The following is an 18,130-nucleotide window of genomic DNA, read 5'->3' as shown; positions in this document are numbered from 1 at the left end:
AGCAGGATCCCCTGCCTTGATCACACCGGTCGCTAGTAGGCAGTTATAGTTAGAAAATAGTTTCCATAGGAAAAGCGTTTTTTGATTTGCTAATAACTTTGGCGCCGTTTGACGAATCTTCACGAAATTATCAGAACTAATTGTTCACCCAGGTCAACTGCATTTAACTAAGAAATCCCCATTGAGCTCAATGTTGCATTGTGTTTGAAATTGTGTTGCCTATTGCAACAACTGTAACTATTGTATTCAAAGAGTCTTTAACTAAAGTAATCCATTCTGAGAAAGTATATTTTTATACCTTGTTGGTTCTAAAATAAAACAACTATATCTTTTGATACAAAACAATTGGTCTAGAGTTCTGTTCTTGGGTGTGTGAGACCATTTGCTGACTGAGTGTGTACAACAAATGCTTTACACTGTCCTCTGATACTGCCTTACTGCTCGACCAAGCTACCACTTTAGAGAGTAAGGTTATATCTAACTTTAGCCTCTGCCAAACGTCTGGGGACGGTAGTCTCTCTACACAATGTACCTTACTTGGGTCCAGTATTTACAGAGCCACTTTCTTACAGCACCGGAATATAACACAGCGACCAAGGTATTTTCCTCCAAAATATTTTATTAGCATATTTTGAGGGCTTTGATGCATTTCAGCAGGATCCCCTGCCTTGATCACAGTAGGCAGTTATAGTTAGAAACTAGTTTCCATAGGAAAAGCGTTTTTTGATTTGCCAATAACTTTGGCGCCGTTTGATGAATCTTCACGAAATTATCAGAACTAATTGTTCACTCAGGTCAACTCCTGTCCTGAAAGTTTGGGGGTGATTCGCTAAGGGGGGGCAGAGAAAAAAGTGGGGTCCCAAAATGTGTTTTCTCCATGTTAATTTCGATAGGAAACTTTAGACACGGCTACAGCCTGAACTGCTGAACAGAATTACACCAAATTTGGCAGAGAAATAGCTCTTGGTCCAGAAAGCACACTTATGGTGTAAATCAGTCGTTTTTGAGATATTTAAAGTTTTACAGATCTCGATATTTGAAAATTGTGAGATCTGATTGGCTGAGCCCTCCCTTGCACGAGCTTCCCTCTGATTGGCTGCCAACACTTCAAACCAGGAAGTGTTTGAGCCATTTTGTGACTTGGTACGGAGGGAGAAAGAAAAAGGTGAGAGATGCAAGGGGGCAGGTTACAAACACCCTGACTCCCCCCCCTCCCCGGCCTCAAAATCTAAAAAAAAGATATTTTGGGCTGGTCATGCAAATCCATCGAAAAATGTAAAAAAAACGAAGTGCAGGGTCCCACACTTTGTTTTTCAAAGCTCCCGGGTGGGCCAGGTCCCGGGGGCAATTTCATTTATGTGGCGGGGCCCCGCAGCCCCTGGGACTGCCACCTCTGCGAGACTTAATAATTTATTCACGGGGGGCATGTGGGCTCTAAAATACAGACTACCGATATCGAAACCATAGACAGACCAACAGCAGTTAGTACATACCCGCTCAGTGATTCATAAGTCTACACACACATCCACCCACTAACCCATACAGTCACTCATACACGCAATCATTCATCAATACAGCCAAAGATATATTCACTCATACACCCATATAGACACTCACACACTGTCACTCACCCAAAGAGTTACTCATAAACCTAGTCAGTCACCCAAAGAATTAATTACACTGCCATTTATTCATCTATAGTTATACACACACCACGTCACTTATTCATACAGATACGTTCGGTCTTCAACAATTACTGACATAAGCACACACTTATCCACGCAGCCACTATCACAATCACTTACTGTCTCATATACTCACTTATATACTCCAACACTTACAAATACTGCCTTTCACATATGTAGTTACTTACACATATACCACTAACACATCTATTCACTCACCATCACAGCTACACATACACTCACTCACGCATACAGTCCCTAACACACGCACTCATAAACGCATACACCCAGTGAATCACCCACTCACACATCCATGCAGGGAGTCACACCCCCGCCCCCACCCACACAGACACTCAGGCACCCATACAGGTTCTCAGACAACCAATGATTCTTCAATATATATTGGCATATATAGATATAACATTTTTGAACTTTTGAAACAGTCACTGGACGTCATTTGAGATGTCATGAGTGATGTAATATGTGACATCATCAGCAGTGCATTGCGGGGGTGCGAGTCATAGTTAGCTCTACTAACTATAACAGCCGAATTTCTCTGGTTTTATACGAGTAAAATGTCTAACTAACTATAACATCCCTGAAAACCTATGGTTTGTTTAGTGACATATATATACACACATATAGTAGGGGAAACATGTTTGGTGCTCCAAAACGTGACACAAATATTGATAAGAAGCATATAACGGTGACTCATAAATTATGACCCTATTCGCTCTATTAAATGTTATTGAGGGTTTGTAAATCACAGTCAGTGTTTCAATCCGGTTGAGATAAAGGATCATCATCAGGACTCAACCAATATAGAGCCCGAGAGAAAAATGTAGAAAGAGGAAGGCAGGATTCCGGTTCCAAATTAAGCAGATCTGACTGTAGGTATATGTGTGAGGTAGCTAGGCAACAGACCGCATTGGGCTGGAAAGAGTGAGTAGCCCCAAAGGCACTTTTCCAAGATGACATGTCTTTGATTTATACGTTTATTACTGATTCTGTGCAGGGATGATGCATTGTTTTAGGAATCTAAATATATGCAGGGCAAGTTCACAGTGTGCATGCTGTTGGAATTTGTGAGACTTGATAGTGACAATTCCTTATAATTGAAGTATTTGAGGAGCTGGACACACATTGCTAATGTACATTTTGAGAACTGTGACTTATTGAGGAATATGTCTTAAGAGAAGATAATGCTGACTAATTCTATGACTGGTTGGTGTAGAAACACATTAATAAGTGCGACACCCACTTTCCATACAGTTTGATAATTATTTGCACATTTATAGATGATGCAACTCGGTTCTTTATAAACATACCTGAGTTTAGAGGTGACTTGTTTTCGTTGATTTGAAATACAAATCGATGCTTGGAATATTTCAGTTGCGTACATTTTGATAACCATTTGCACATTTAAAGATGATGTGACTTGGTTTTCCATGAATATACCTGTGTCAAATTGTGTTTAAGGATGACTCATAACCCTCTCTGAAATACAAATAGATGCTGGGTAGATTTAATGAGCTGTCGGTGTAGTAAGAATTCCTTTTTCCAACATTTCAAACTAAGGCGTGTTTCTTTGAATTAATTTATTATTAGTATTCATGATTGGAAATGTATTGACAACCATGTTATGTCTCTGGTAAATCAGGTAGAGATTGCATATTGTAATCTGGGCTTCTGACAAACAACTTTATTTGGTTGAGAATAGGAGTGATCAGTGTTTAATCTACAGAAAAGTAAATGCCAGGGCCTTTCTCAAGACAATGCAGCTTGCACCATCCATTGCCCCTGCCAGCGCTGTCAGTGCCAGTATCAGCACAGCACTAACCTTGACATTTGTGTGTGATCATTCTGACTATTCCAGGTCACTCAAAGCTTAAGCATGGCCTGGATGGCTGGTACTATAATTTGTAATGTATTTTGAACACGGCCACTGGAATTCTGCTATTGTGCGGTTGCTGCGTTGTTCACGTTATTAGGTTGACTGGTCACCTTTCTGTTGCTTATTTCTATATTTAGTTGTTAAACTGGTACTATTTAGGTGCATCCTATGCCCCAACAGTATTAACGGTTGACAAAATGAGAAAATAATGAAGTAATACTATCACAAAATAAGATGCATTGCACTGCCTAATGTGGCAGTTCTTGCCACATAATTTAATCAATGCTGCTGCATAATTTGGCCCTCTACTGCTGCATTATTCCAGTGGCCCTGATTCAGAATTATGAAATCTTAGTCGATGTGCTCACCTGAAAAATAGACGAACAGTGCCACCAAGTGGCAGCCTGTCATAAGTGCTGGCCTAGAGATCTAAATGCCGGCGCAGAGCATAAGCAAACACCAGCTCAAATTAAGCACTTGGAAGTACTTCTCTTTTGGTTGAGAAATTTCTCAATTGCTGTTATAACGCCAACTGTTTAAGGATTCTTCATTCATTTAGAAAAAGTGATTTGTTTATTATGTGTGATGTCTTACTTGATAGATATTATCCATATTACAACTGACCTACCAAATGTGCAATGACTGCAAGTCCAAAAGAACTATTTGCAAGCAATGTATGAAAAGAGATTCACTCTAATTACATTTCTGTCAGATTATGAATATAGTGTATGTGAGGTTCCCTGGAAACAGGGACATAGGTATTTAACAAATTAGTTCTCTTTAATAAAGGACAACTTTGCTGTATTCTTTTGAGATGGGGCCCCAACATTTTTTATTTGGTTACATTTAGATCAGAGTACATCTTTTTGTGATTTGCGGTCTTCATTATAATTCTTCTGAAAGATCCTTAAAATATACTAGGGATACAATACTACTATGATCCCACTGAAAATAACTGGGACAGCAAATGAATATTTGATGTTATTCTTTTCCACACTTTCACTATTATATACACTATTATTTTTAGTTCAGAAAACTGCAGCAGATTACTAAACCTCAATCATACAAATACAATATAAATAGAGATATTCCATCCTTTGATCCCTTGCCATACCTTCTAGGTGTCTCACAGGCTGTAATTATTATATATGTAACTAGAATTTATTGGTTTAAAAAATGTATAAGGAGAATGATGAAATGCACACTATCAATGATTTATAGTTTCTAATGTAGAATGTCTACGATGTACTACAAGAAGAATTATACATTGTAATTTCCAGAAAGGGATAAATATATTTATAGAGGCATTTGTGAGAAATACTGGCAAGAATGAGTTACTACTTTCTTTTCTTATTTTTGAGCTGTTAAATAGTAATATGATATTATGTTTTGTCCATGTTGTTACCTGTGGGCTTTAAATTTGAATAATTAGGATAAGACTGATGTGTATAAATAGTAAAAGATATATAACCAGTGTTTCAAGGTACTTCTATAAAAATAGGACAAGTACTGATTATGTGTAAATAAATTCATGTTTGTGCATATTTATAACTTTTTTATGTATGTATGTACCCTCACCGCCCTCATGAATTTGTAAGAAAGGAACGAAACACAGTTGTGCTGGTTGGACATATTACGTTCTTCTTCTTCAATAAAGCATTTTAAGATAAGACTGTGCTGATTTTTGTACCTGATAATGTTGAACATGAATGGAATCCAGTAACAATTATTATTTCATTGAAATGTGGTGCTAGAATAATTTGCTTCATAGAATGTTTCCTTCACATTTGGAATTTTGCATTGGACTATATGGATCATTTGGGAAACATGACCCAGGTGTCAAGGACTGTCTGGGACTATGTCGGGAACACAGTCAGGGACTTGAGCAAGGACTGGGGACTGGGTAGAAAACGTACTGTGCACAGAAAAAGTAGTACAGCACTGCCCAGGATCACACAAGGAGTCAGAGGAGAAAAAGGGATCCAAAGGGAAAGCCTGTACAAGATGGCTTAGATTGAGAAAGGAAGGGCACTTACAAGGCAATTTAGCATTCAGACTAACTACACCCTGGACAGATGTGCAAGACATATATATAATACAACATTAACAATAAAGGGAATGTGGGGTAAAGCACTCAAGAGCTCCACAAGGTAAGATTGAAGCTCAGTAAGTTCTTCACCCATAATTGCTGTTTCAGATACGAATTGAAAATACCCCCATATAGGATACATATGCAAAGGCAGGGTCTGTGGAGCTTATACCTATGGTGATGTTATAACTGTAACTCAAAGACAATACTCACAGTGAACAAGAAGCACCACCTAGGTAGTCAGTTGTACCCACGGATCCTGGCGATCAAACAGGAACACGCAAGACAGTAACAGCAAAGGGGTAGAACTAAACACAAGCACAATAGACAAGAAGCTAGCAAGGGGAAGTGCGTAACAGGAAAGGAAGGAAATCACAGGGCATACTTGGCAGAAAGCAGGTAATAAACATACAAGGTAACAGAAGCAAGACAGCCGAATAGAAGGACAGCAAACTGGGAACTGGAACAAAGGGAATGGGAAGAAAGGCAGGGGCAGGAAAAGGATATACAGAAAGGGAGGCTAGAATAGTAAAGGTTAAGGAATCAAGAAAACAAAGTAGCATGGAAGGCAGTGCTGGGGCAGGAACAAGAATTGAGCTAAGACTCAGAAGTCAAGGTAGCACTGCAGGCAGTGCTAGTTCAAGGAAACAGGAACATAGATACAGCTCAGGAAACAAGGAGCCAAGAGAGCATTGCAAGCAGTGCAATCAGAAAATAGAAATAGCTGAAGCCTAGGAACAAAGACTACCTACAGCTCAGGAAACAAGGTAGCACTGCAGGCAATGCTAATTCAGGTACAAGGAATAGCTATAGTTTAGGAATCAAGGAACAAGGATTAACTATAGCTCTGTAATCAAGGAATAGCAAAGTCTCAGGAACACAGAGTGGTCTCACCGGAAAACAGCTACAATGACCAACCCTGGACTGAAGGGAGCTGGGGCTTAAAACAGCTCACAGTAATTACATGCAACAGGTGTGAGAAGGCTAGCAGCAGCCAGCCACATGTGAGCTGAATTCCTCCACCCATCCTTGGCCTGCAGGGGTGGAGATAAAGCAGCAAGCAGGGAATTCTGGGTAATGGAGTGTCAAACATGAGCAGGATGGCTTTAAGCATGAGCAGGCTGTAAGATAAATCAGATAGCCAAAAGCATGACTAACAACAGATTTGTGTAAAACAAAGAATTTAGAAGTAGGATCTCATTTTGGTATGTAGTCAATGTAATACTCCAATGGATAAAGTAAAGTGATTTCTCTGCATCTTAGATCAGAAATGAGCCTTACTTCTTGAAGTTCAACTCTGAACATTTTTAAGCATTTTCTTAGGTCATGAAACGGCATCCTTCTTAAATTAAAAGCGTTCCCTGCTGGGCCTTTTGTATAAGTGCCTAGGTGGGAAATTGATCTCAGTGATAAAATGATTAAGAAGTTAAGTGAAGCTAACATTTTTAGTGAACTCCTTTGTGAGGAATGTGTTAATTATCAGTGCATTGCTAAGGTAATCGGCTCATTTGCTATGGTAATCATGTCATATAATGATGCAGTAGCCATCTTAGATGAGGGACTCCCCTAAAAATCCTACAGCATTCTGTTCCTTTTTTATTGAACAGCACTCCAGGTAATGATTACGGTTATTGATTTCTTACAACAGCTGAGCAGGAGACTCTGCCTGTTACTACTCAGATGAGGAGTCAGATGTGAACATGCAAATTGCCATCACTCACACTGCTAGCCCCTGAAATTTCTCAATGGAATAACGGGGCAAACCCCGTGCCCCACTCTATTTATGTTACATGTTGATTTGAATAACACTATAACAAAGTAGGTGAGCGACCCCAAACTCCTTCATTTATTGCTAAAGCTGTCACTGGGCCAGGAGAACACAATACAGTCTTTTTTAAGGAAAATGCCTCGCTCATTATTATGGTGATGTTTTGTCTGTAATTAGCACTACAAAATAATTACAAGGTGACATGTGGTCATGACATAAAACAACAGGACAAATACATATCTCAAGATGGAATACATACAAGGAATTTTATGAAGTATCATGGTACTCAGGTGGACTGAGGTTATGAGGAACGATTGACCTATAAAAAAACATACAAACCAACATGCCTAAAAATATTTGAATAGTGCATTATATAACCAGGCATGACACTAACACTACCTCCTCCACTAGTGGGACAACAGATATCTATCTGATGCATTTCAACACGGACAGTCTCGTCCCTTTACCTCAGATTCAGTTTTTATTTCATGGAGAACAGTGACTGCATTCAACAGCTTATGGAAAAGTGGGCTGATGACACTGCTGCTGTAGTGTCTGGCTACATATACTATTACTTCATCAAAACTACATACAATTGTGACCTCGTATAAAAGGTATCTGTAACTGGCCCAACAAGAATGGAGGCTCTTATAGCTTGACTGCAGGTATACTTAGAAAACTATCTTACCTTCATGGCTCTGTATTTTCTGCTGAGGATTTTTGTCAATTATTGCTAGCAGTGGTGACTTTGGCCTCTGCATTACCGGAAGTGTAGGATCCATTAATGTGATCGTGTCTCTTCCTCCTGTCACAGTAAAACATGTATTGACATTTCTATTATCTGTTGTGCTAAACACTTCACACAAGTAAAGCATGCATAATTATAAACATAAAAAGGATTCCCATTAATTTGACTACCGTGTGCATTAATGAAATCCAAGCAATTTATGTCATAATGGAATCATACTTTCTTCAAAATATTTTGTTTAAAGCTCAATACAAGCCCTTACTTTGCTCTGAATTAATATTATCTGAAGAAAAGTCATAGACCAACTGATTTGCATAGTTTGTACAATAGAATGAGTTACATACCTGAATCACAAATTTGAAAATCTCAATTGCTCTTAGTTAACTATATTTTTGTTATACCAAACATGACCACTGTTAGACCTGGCATCATTGGCGCGGACCTCCCTTCCCCTTTTGCTCTTCCTGTCTTGTATGTTGACTGAATGTAGATGTTCTGGCCACCATGCCACTGCTAATCAGTGCCACAGAGCGAATGCTCCCTGTATACAAGCATTTGCAATGCATTAGGTCTCGCATTTAGGCATGTTTGAGCTATTGATATTGCAAATAACAATGCCTTTAATTTTTGTTTTTAAAACATAAATAAAAGGCATTGTCATTTACAATGCCAATAGCTTAAACTTGCATAAATGCGAGACCTATTGCATTGCAAATGCTTGTCATTTTTTATGCAGATGTAATGCGAATTATTGAGCTGGGTAACAGTAACTCCTGTAATTTACAGTTCTACGAAGCAGCAAGCCTGGCAGCAATCGCTCATGACCATCAAGTTATTATTTCAGACTGTCTGCATCCTGCCCTCCTATGGGCCTCCCTCGGCTCCGCTGTTTCTCACAAGACCACTGCTGCCCGGCACAGCCACTGAGTCAACCCGCCCCCCACACGCGGGGCTAGGGAGGGCTGTGGCAGAGGTGTGCAACCTCAGGTGGGGGAGTAAAGAGCTGGAGGCAGGCAGCATGGCTGGGAGAAGGCCCGTCAGCTTTTATTTCCAAAAGCGCAAAAAACAACAAAGCAGTTTGTGGGAGAACTAAATAACGGGAACCGAGATCAAAGCTGCAGCGCGGCCAGAGGCTCCCAGGAGTTCACGGGGACTCGGGGCAGATGAAACAATAAGAACGCCCTGCTTGTGCAGGTGCTTTTTACCGTTCCGTGGGAATTAAAATAGTATGGCACATTAGTAAAGACCTTCCAAAAGCAACCCTCAGAGCACCAATGGCGGTCTTTCTACTTAAAGGGGTTGCCCAGACATGCATTCCTGGGGATCGCTGATAGGCCATGCAGTGTGACATGACTACGAAGATAGGCTGCACCCTATGGACCCAAGCGGTCACCATTCATTCAATCAATCAATCAATTAGGGCATTTATAAAGTGCACTACTCACCTGGGACGGTCTCATGGCTCGGGGGGAGGGCGAGGGTGCTGCTACTGCTCGAACAGCCATGTCTTGAGTAGCCTCCTGAAGGTAAGTAGGTCCTGGGTCTGACGCAGGTGGATGGGGAGGGTGTTCCAGGTCTTCGCGGCGAGGAGACAGAACGATCTGCCGCCGGTGGTCGCTCTTTGGATGCGGGGGATGGTTGCGAGTGCGAGGTCGGCAGGGTGGAGTTGGCGGTTCAGGGTGCAGAAGGTGAGTCGTCTGTTGAGCTATGCCGCTCTGGTGTTGTGGAGTGCCTTGTGTGCGTGGGTGAGGAGCTTGACGGTGATCCTCTTTTTGACGGGGAGCCAGTGCAGGTTTCTTAGGTGGGGTGTGATGTGGCTGTGGCGAGGGATGTCGAGGTCCAGGCGTGCAGAGGCGTTTTGTATGTGTTGTAGTCGTTTCAGGAGTTTAGCTGAGGTTCCTGTGTAGAGGGCGTTTCCGTAGTCCAGTCTGCTGCTGACGAGGGCTTGGGTAACCATTCCTTTTGTTTCGATGGGGATCCATCTGTAGATCTTGCAGAGCATATAGAGTGTGGTGAAACAGGATGAGACGGCGTTGACTTGCTTGGTCATGGAGAGTGTGGAGTCGGGGGTGAACCCCAGGTTGCGCGAGTGGTCGTGGGTGTCGGTGCTGCTCCCAAAGAGGTCGGCCACCAGGAGTCGTCCCAGGCTGAGGGGGTGGAGCCAAGGATGAGGACCTCCATCTTGTCAGAGTTCAGCTTCAGTCGGCTGTTCTTCATCCATTCGGCGACGGCCTTCATTCCTTCGTGGAGGTTGGTTTTGGCGGTGACGGGGTCCTTGGTGAGGGAGAGGATCAGCTGGGTGCCGTTGGCATAGGAGATGATGTTGAGGTTGTGCAGTCAGGCTACGTGGGCGAGAGGTGCCATGTACAAATTGAACAGTGTCGGGCTTAGGGAGGATCATTGGGGTACGCCGCAGATGATCTCGGAGGCTTTGGATCGGAAAGGCGGGAGGCAGACAGCCTGGGTTCCGTTGGAGAGGAAGGAAATGGTCCATTCCAGAGCCTTGTTTCGGATCCCTGCGTTGTGGAGGCCGGTGCGTAGGGTGCGGTGGCAAACTGTGTCGAAGGCGGCTGAGAGTTCCAGGAGGATGAGGGCTGCGTTTTCGCCGTTGTCCAGCAGGGCCCTGATGTCATCGGTGGCAGCGTTGTGGCGATTGAGATGAAGTTTCATAATTTGTTATGGATTAGTAAACATTTAATTTAACTTAATAGTGCATATTTAAGTTATGTATTTTTGATTAAATAAAACAATCCCAGTAAGATAGTTAACAATTATTTTTTAACTAAAGTTTTTCAACTCATAATTTTCAGTTTTTTAGTTTTAGTTCTTTTAGTATTCGCTATAATAGCTAAATACGAATGACTCCTTAGAACAATGCAAGATAATTTATGAAAGGCCCTTACAGAATTTCATCAACAGGTTGCAGAGACAGCAGAACCGGGAGGCCATAACATGCCTGAACCTTCCAAAGCATGACCACACTTAACAAGCCCTGAAAGCTGCCATTGTCTTCCAGTGGGCGTGCCTTTCAATGGATGTAAGGATCAACTTCAAGGTCTTCTGAGGTAACGGACTGAGCTACCAGCATAAACTTGCAGTCCTCGATGCTCAATATGGTAACCTATGATTAGTCAAAGAACACTTGACCACCCAATGAGCCTTCACTCTGTTGAAACACGGAGGCAAATCCTTGGGAGTTCATGGCCTTAGCATGTGGACCACCAAAGACTGAACTACTTAAATTTTGAACTACTTAAATTTGCATTCGAATGATCGCCACACAACTTAAGAAAATCAGACAGTGGTCCCTACCTTCACCCAAAAGGACTCTTAACTCCTGTATTACCTGCCTTCAAACAGACTTCTGTAGCATCTCTTTAGAGATATTAAGGTAACACATGGTGCTTAATAAAATGATTAAATAAATAGTTAACACTTCACTTAAATTAGGGGAGGGACATAACACACCAGGTCGGCAGCCTATGGTTTCACGAGCGGATCATTTGGACACCACTTCCTCTCACACTCAGACTCCCTCAGGGTCAAGAGGTACATGAATCTATTATTCAAATAATTCTGGCCCGCACTTCCCACTCAAACCCTGATGAGGACGATATTTCCACTGGTGACAGATCAGGGACTGGTCCGACAATGGTGACTGCCATGACCATTGACCTTTGGTGGACTCGGCACTCAAGATGAAGGCTTGTACCACCGTTCGCCACCCGCCACCATCCTACCCTTCTTTCATAGCATGTTGTTTCCGGCTTGCTGAGCTGATAGCTCATCTGTCATGGGAATAATGTCCTTTGCGCCACACCACTTGGACATGCGCTGCCGGGATGGAGTTGCTAGTCAATGAGAAAATGATGATGATGATGCCAGGCTAGTTTGTCCTGAAAACATGAGCGAGTCAATAAAAAGCTTTCATGGGCTCTGCAGTTTGATTTACAAACAATACACCAGGCCTAATAAACTGCTTTTATACCTCGGCTGCAGCTCAAGTAAAACTGTGTAAAGAAGTGCAGGATAAGGTAGTGAAAATAAGATGAGTTTATTCAAGTGAAAGGATCCCATCCACAGGCAAGCAGTCAACAGTACATCCAGCAGGCTTTAACTGAATCCTTTCTAAACATAACATTCTCAGCTGGTGCACATAACATTCTAAGGCTCCTAGCAACAACATCAGGATGCCACAAACTGCTTGTGAAGGGCGCCCATTGAGGCAACGACATTTCCAATAACTCAACAGTACCCTACCACCCTATTTCAGGCCAAAAACAGTCCCCGTCTTTACACTCCACCAATTACCAAATACAATGCAAAATAGGTAAACTATTTGCCCCTTAAATAAGGCCCAAGTTGTGAAAAAGGTAACAGGAAAAGGCAGTACTTTCAAAACTGCGGATCCATTACATTCAAGAAGAACTAGTTTTATTTATATTGATGGAAATCCCGAAGTTTAAAAGAAAAAGTACAAAAAGCTGATAATTTGATTATGTTCTGCCGCTTGCCTGCCCCTCTCCAATTTCTATTTTCTTTGCTCATTTTAAGGCATGGGAATTTGATTTGACAAAATATCACATATTTATTGTTTCAAAAAACTGCAAGAGACTGAAAGAAAGAAAGAAAGAAAGAGAGAAAGACAGAAAGGAAGACGGAAAGGAATGCCCTGAAAGGAAAGAAGAAAGAAAGAAAGGAAGACAAGAAAAGAAAGAAAGTGAGAAGTTACCTATCGATTCACCTCTTCAGCAGTCATAGGTCTTATGGTGAGAACATTCTTGATAATACGAGAGATGCGTACAAGTGCACCAAACTCATAGTACTTTCAGCTTGACCCCACAGACCTCGAAAAATGATGCCTTTAGTTTGGCAGGTGCTGTTAAAAGTTACTGTCATTCCCAAAACGTGTTCAGCAACAATGATGGTCTGACCCGTGGGACTTGCCTGAGATAGGAAACCAGATGGCTCCATGTTTCCACGTCACCAAGACAAATGACTTCCAGTCCTTGGGTCTATGTTAAGAGCCGTTGTTAATCTGGAATCTTAGTTGCACAACTGGAGAATCCCAAGAAGGTGGCCCCTCCCACTATATATTATTTTATTATACGACATCCCAGGGCCGCCAGCGGGTACCCTATGAATTTGCCCTCACCCCCTAGATTTGGACAGAGCATTACATGGAGAATAAGAATCTGTGTTAGAGCTTGGGTTCCAAGATCTACTTCCTGTTAATAAGTCCCGTTATAAGTACAGTATACACCTTTGTTTGAGGCCGGCATAAGACATCCACCAGATACGACCAGACCCAACTTCACACTCTTTACAAAAAGACCTTAATTATATTTTAAAGTACACTTTGGAATAATAAGTTTCAGGAAGTGAAAAGGTATTTTGACAGCTGCTGTGCTGTACACAACACAGATTGTGTTTACTCCACAACGACCATGCCCATCGCATGCAATGCAAGGTCCATGGCAGTGTAGTGCACGCGCGGCCACGTCCTGTGCCTGCTTCCATGGCGCAGATAGTGACCAGATGGCTTTCTGGACAAGCAAGGGTTGCTGGACTTGTCTGCACACCAAATCATAAACTCCAGTCTGGTTTTAAAATGTCCAAGAAATGTGCAAATGATCACCACTGAAAATCAATATGTGCAAATCTATCTGGAGCATATCCATTAAAGATATTCTGAAAATCTGATTAACTCGACTAATTGTTGACTATATGAGCCTAGAGTCCTTTTGGTCCCGCGCCTAGAATCTCTTTCAATGTGTGTTTTCTCAGTGTTAGAACTAATGAAGCAATTAAATAAGTAGCGCCGCGTTAGTAAGAAAAACACTCCGCTTTAGCGCTGAGAGACTTTGTAATTGGCGGTGTGCGCTATATAAACGGTCAATACTATTAGGTGAGCGCAGCGTGGGAGAGGTGGGCCCGAGAGAACACTTCAAACGTTGACCCCTAGCTCCTTCACAAACCGCACGGGACCCGTGTAATATCAGAGGCCGATTTTATGAAGGCAGGGCAGCCGCCGCTGCAAGCAGGGGGAGCTAGCCCTTTACATATCACAGGACCGTGGCACCTTTCAGCATGTTGTTTTTTCTCCTCTGCTCCAGGGACAGGATCAGAGGAATGGACCCCCAGTTTGTCCTCTCTGGCTAATCCCCTTGTTTGGCTGTGCGCATGCCGGCAGGGGGCGCTGCCACAGTGTTTGCCCCAGCGGGATGTTAGTCATAACCAGCTTTCTTCCCCTCTAATGGCTTGAAAAGGCCACGCATGCTCTGATGGCCGGGTATATTTTGTGTGCGTTTTGTGTCAGTGCGCATGTCTGTACGTGTGATCGAGTTGCGTCACAACTAACATCTGTTTTCAGTCTCTTTCCCAAGGGGTGAATGTGCACTAGACCAATGCATATATTATGCTAGGAATCTGTGTGTGAAAAAACTAACAAGTTACACAGGGGCACACTGGAACACATAAAAAGGTGAAGCACGTGAGAGTACATGTGAAAAGCGTCTCTCCGACCTCCGGAGCTCTTGTACTTGAAGAGGAATGAGGGCGATTGTGTCAAGGCGATGAGGACGACATAACAAAAACAAGCGCGGCCCGTCATGGGACGGACAGAAGATGTGCACGCGGGGACTGCCTTTACTGGCGGTGAAAAAAAAATCCCCAGTGTATCTACTTCGAGTTTGGTATGCTTATGCTCAGGCCAGTGAGGGCCACCTTTTAGTAATGACCGTTTAGGTATCACATGTTGGGAAATGCCTTTCCTTGAAACGCGGTAGTTTCTGGCCTAAAGCTTTGCTGCAGGCTGTTGAGAGTATGAATATTAGTCGTCTGGTTTTTGTGCAGTAAGGCCAGCTGGGTCAGACCTGGCTGGAGAGAGAGAGATCGGTATTTGGAGCGTAGGGAGAGGTGACTCTTTGATCCGAGGAGGGCCGTGCCTGGCAAGGTGAAGGATGGCTCCACCTCTCACTGGGTGACTGATAGCAGGCCCCTTCATTCCAAAAGGGCAGGATGTCGCCTCATAAACCAAGTGCTCCCCGACCCCACCGAACTGGTTCTGACTGGAGTCAGTGATTTGCGACCTTAGAGAACAAAGATTTTTAAGGTATAAAATGCTGCGCTGGAACTTTAGCCAAGGGTGTTCCTTCTGGATGTCAAAACGAAACTCTGTCCGAGTGAACAGAGGAAAGGACTTTGAAACTTTCACCAAGCTTGCTGATGAAACCACCCGAGGGACTAAATCGACAGAGCCTCCTGCAGAAGTCTCACGGGGTTGGTCATTAGACTTCACCCCGTCAGCCGTCAGAATTCCTGTGCGAGAAATTCAACTTACAGGTGAGGCCTCCGTCGAGTAATCCGGAGCCTCTATCCTACTGTGAGGACTGCGGACTGGGCCCTTTGAATCCTTTGCTAAACCTGTGTGGGCCGCTGCAGCTAAAAGAGAGTTGCTGCCGCTGAGAGCCAGCCTAACGCTGAACCTTTGAATTCTTTGCTAAACCTGTGCGGGCGGCTGCAGCTAAAAGAGAGTTGCTGCTGCTGAGAGCCCACCTACCGCTGAACCGTTGGATCCTTTGCTAACTCTGTGCGGGTCACTGCAGCTCAGAGCGAGTTGCCACAGCTGAGAGCCCGCCTAACTGTGAACCTTTGAACCTTCTGCTAAACCTGTGTGGGCTGCTGCAGCAAAGAGAGAGTTGCCGCCGCTGAGAGCCCACCGGAATCCGCACCTTCAAGTCCTTCGCTGAACCTGCGGGGACCGCTGCAACTAAGGGAGAGCTGTAGCCGCTGATCGTCCACCATTGAATTGTCCAGTGGGCCGCTGCAGCCAAGAGAGAGCTGTAGCCATTGAGTGTCCGTACCCTTTGCTACTTTGCATCATCGTGAATTGTCCCATGGGCCGCCGCAGCCAAGAGAGAGCTGTAGCCGTTGACTGCCCGCAACCTTTGCTACTTTGCATTATCGTGAATTGTCCCGTAGGCCGCCGCAGCCAAGAGAGAGCTGTAGCCGTTGAGTGCCCGTACCCTTTGCTATTTTGCATCATCGTGATTTGGCCCGTGGGCCACCGTTGTTCAGAGAGAGCTGTGGTTATGCTAAAAGAAGTGTTCATTTTGTAATAGGTTTGGTAGCAATTGATGAGGTTAAAATAAGTGTTCATTTTGTAATAGGTTTGGTAGCAATGGATGAATTGTCACACACCTGTGCAGATGTTTTATAAGGATTAGCTTTCTATATGAAAAAGATTTGCATTTAGCCAACCAGGAGATAGTTTTAGGCTCACTACACTATATATACCTACCACTCTGCCTCTTATTCATACCCCAAGGGAACCCTTCCCCTTTGTAAATGTATGTAAAAGCATTTTCTAAGAGCAGGCAGTGGTCCCACGGACCAATGCCTGCTCTTAAAAAAATGAAAGGAAATGTTTTCATTTTCTTGTTTGTAAAGCATCCCATTTTCCTTTAAGGAAAACGGGCTGCTTTACAAAAAAAAAAGATTGCTTTATTTAAAAGCAATCATGGACATGGTGGTCTGCTAACCCCAGAAGGTTGGTGGGTGTCCGTGCAGAGGCTGCAGGCAGCGCCAGGGAGTCCTGAAGGGGTCAACTCACAGTGGACTCGGACTCTGGATCGCTGGGGAACCTCGCTGGGACTGGTGAGCCACTTGGACTCGGGCCATAGGCGACAGGTGCAGTGGTGGTTCCAGGCGTCCGGTTTCTTTGTCTTCAGCAGGCTCAAAGAACTTCTTTGGAAATTCTTTTGAACATAGCTGCTGTTCACAGTAGATACGGTCTCTGTTGAAGGCAGTCAGTCCTCTCAGATGTCTGGAGGTTGCCTCGTGCATGACAAGGTGACTTTTGGCTCAGGAACTCTGAAAATTGCAAAGGGGTCGATAGGGCTGGGGCCAAGTCAGTTCCTCTCTGCAGTCTCCTCTGCTGTGCGTCTTCTTTAATCCTTCTTCTTAGGTTGCGGGAATCTGCCTTTTGAGTTCAGAGTTGCCCCCTAAATAATGTATTTAGGGGGTGTTTAAGGGGAATCGGATTAGTAGCCAAAGGGCTACTGACCTTAGGGTGACTACCCCTTAGTGTGCTTACCCCACGTGGGGGAATGGGCACAATGCCTAATTCTGATTGGGGTGTGCCTGCCATCTGCAAGATGGCGTCCACTGAAGAGTGAGCTTAACCTCGCCTCCCCCACCTGAGGTGTGTGATTGGCAGAAGTGGGTACACCTGCTGGGCTGTTCTAAATTTCCCACCTGTCTTCCTGCCGAAAAGGGGATGGGACAGGAAGGGGGCCAGTTCCTGATAACAGGAAGGTCACGAGGTCATGTTCCAAAGGCGGCAAGGCCTTTGAAGCTTCCCTGCCACAGATGGATCTTCCTGACGTGGGGGAGGTGTGAACATCTCATCCCAGAAAAGGCTTTGTTTCTGGGTCCAGAAACCTGTCTCGTGGTGGCAGGCTGGTGTTTACCAGTCAGGGAACCCACCAGAGGCTGGTTGTTTTTCAGAGGGCATCTCTCTAAAATGCCCTCTGAATGCATTGTATATTAAACTAGCTTACCCGTCGCGCGTTGCTGCAATCTCAGAAGAAAGGAAATTCAAGGAAACTCGTTATGATAACATTCAATTTACATTGTGTCATTTGTATTGATACGTATTCATTTTAATATGGAAAACATTTCAAAGTGTCGTTTTAATTCTATTTATTTATTCGAGTGCTTGTGGATCCACAATTTTTTGTTTTTTCGTCTTGTGCGTACATCAGTATTCGAAAGATTATGAGGGCCCTGGGGGGCCGATATTTAAAAAAATGTATGCCAGAAACCTTCGCGGGAGTGTACTCAACAACTTCCCAAAGTTTCATGGCGATCGGATGAATTGTGTAGTAATGCATAAAGGACAAACAGACAGACAGACAGACATACTTTCGTTTTTATATATAGA

General features: G+C 43.5%; 1 protein-coding gene across 5 annotated transcripts in view; it reads right to left on the bottom strand.

The window, feature by feature from the left end:
- Window positions 1-18,130, bottom strand: part of CCDC149 (coiled-coil domain containing 149) — a 480,627-nt gene that overhangs the window by 22,289 nt on the left and 440,208 nt on the right. For all 5 annotated transcript variants that reach the window (XM_078678386.1, XM_078678383.1, XM_078678387.1 and 2 more), the window contains one exon: window positions 8,125-8,241. In XM_078678386.1, the coding sequence (XP_078534512.1) occupies window positions 8,125-8,241 (117 nt within the window). The remainder of the gene's footprint in view (window positions 1-8,124; window positions 8,242-18,130) is intronic.

Source organism: Lissotriton helveticus, chromosome 2_2 (genome assembly GCF_964261635.1).
Source record: "Lissotriton helveticus chromosome 2_2, aLisHel1.1, whole genome shotgun sequence".
NCBI lineage: Eukaryota > Metazoa > Chordata > Amphibia > Caudata > Salamandridae > Lissotriton > Lissotriton helveticus.
This window is presented reverse-complemented; position numbering and strand designations above follow the sequence as displayed.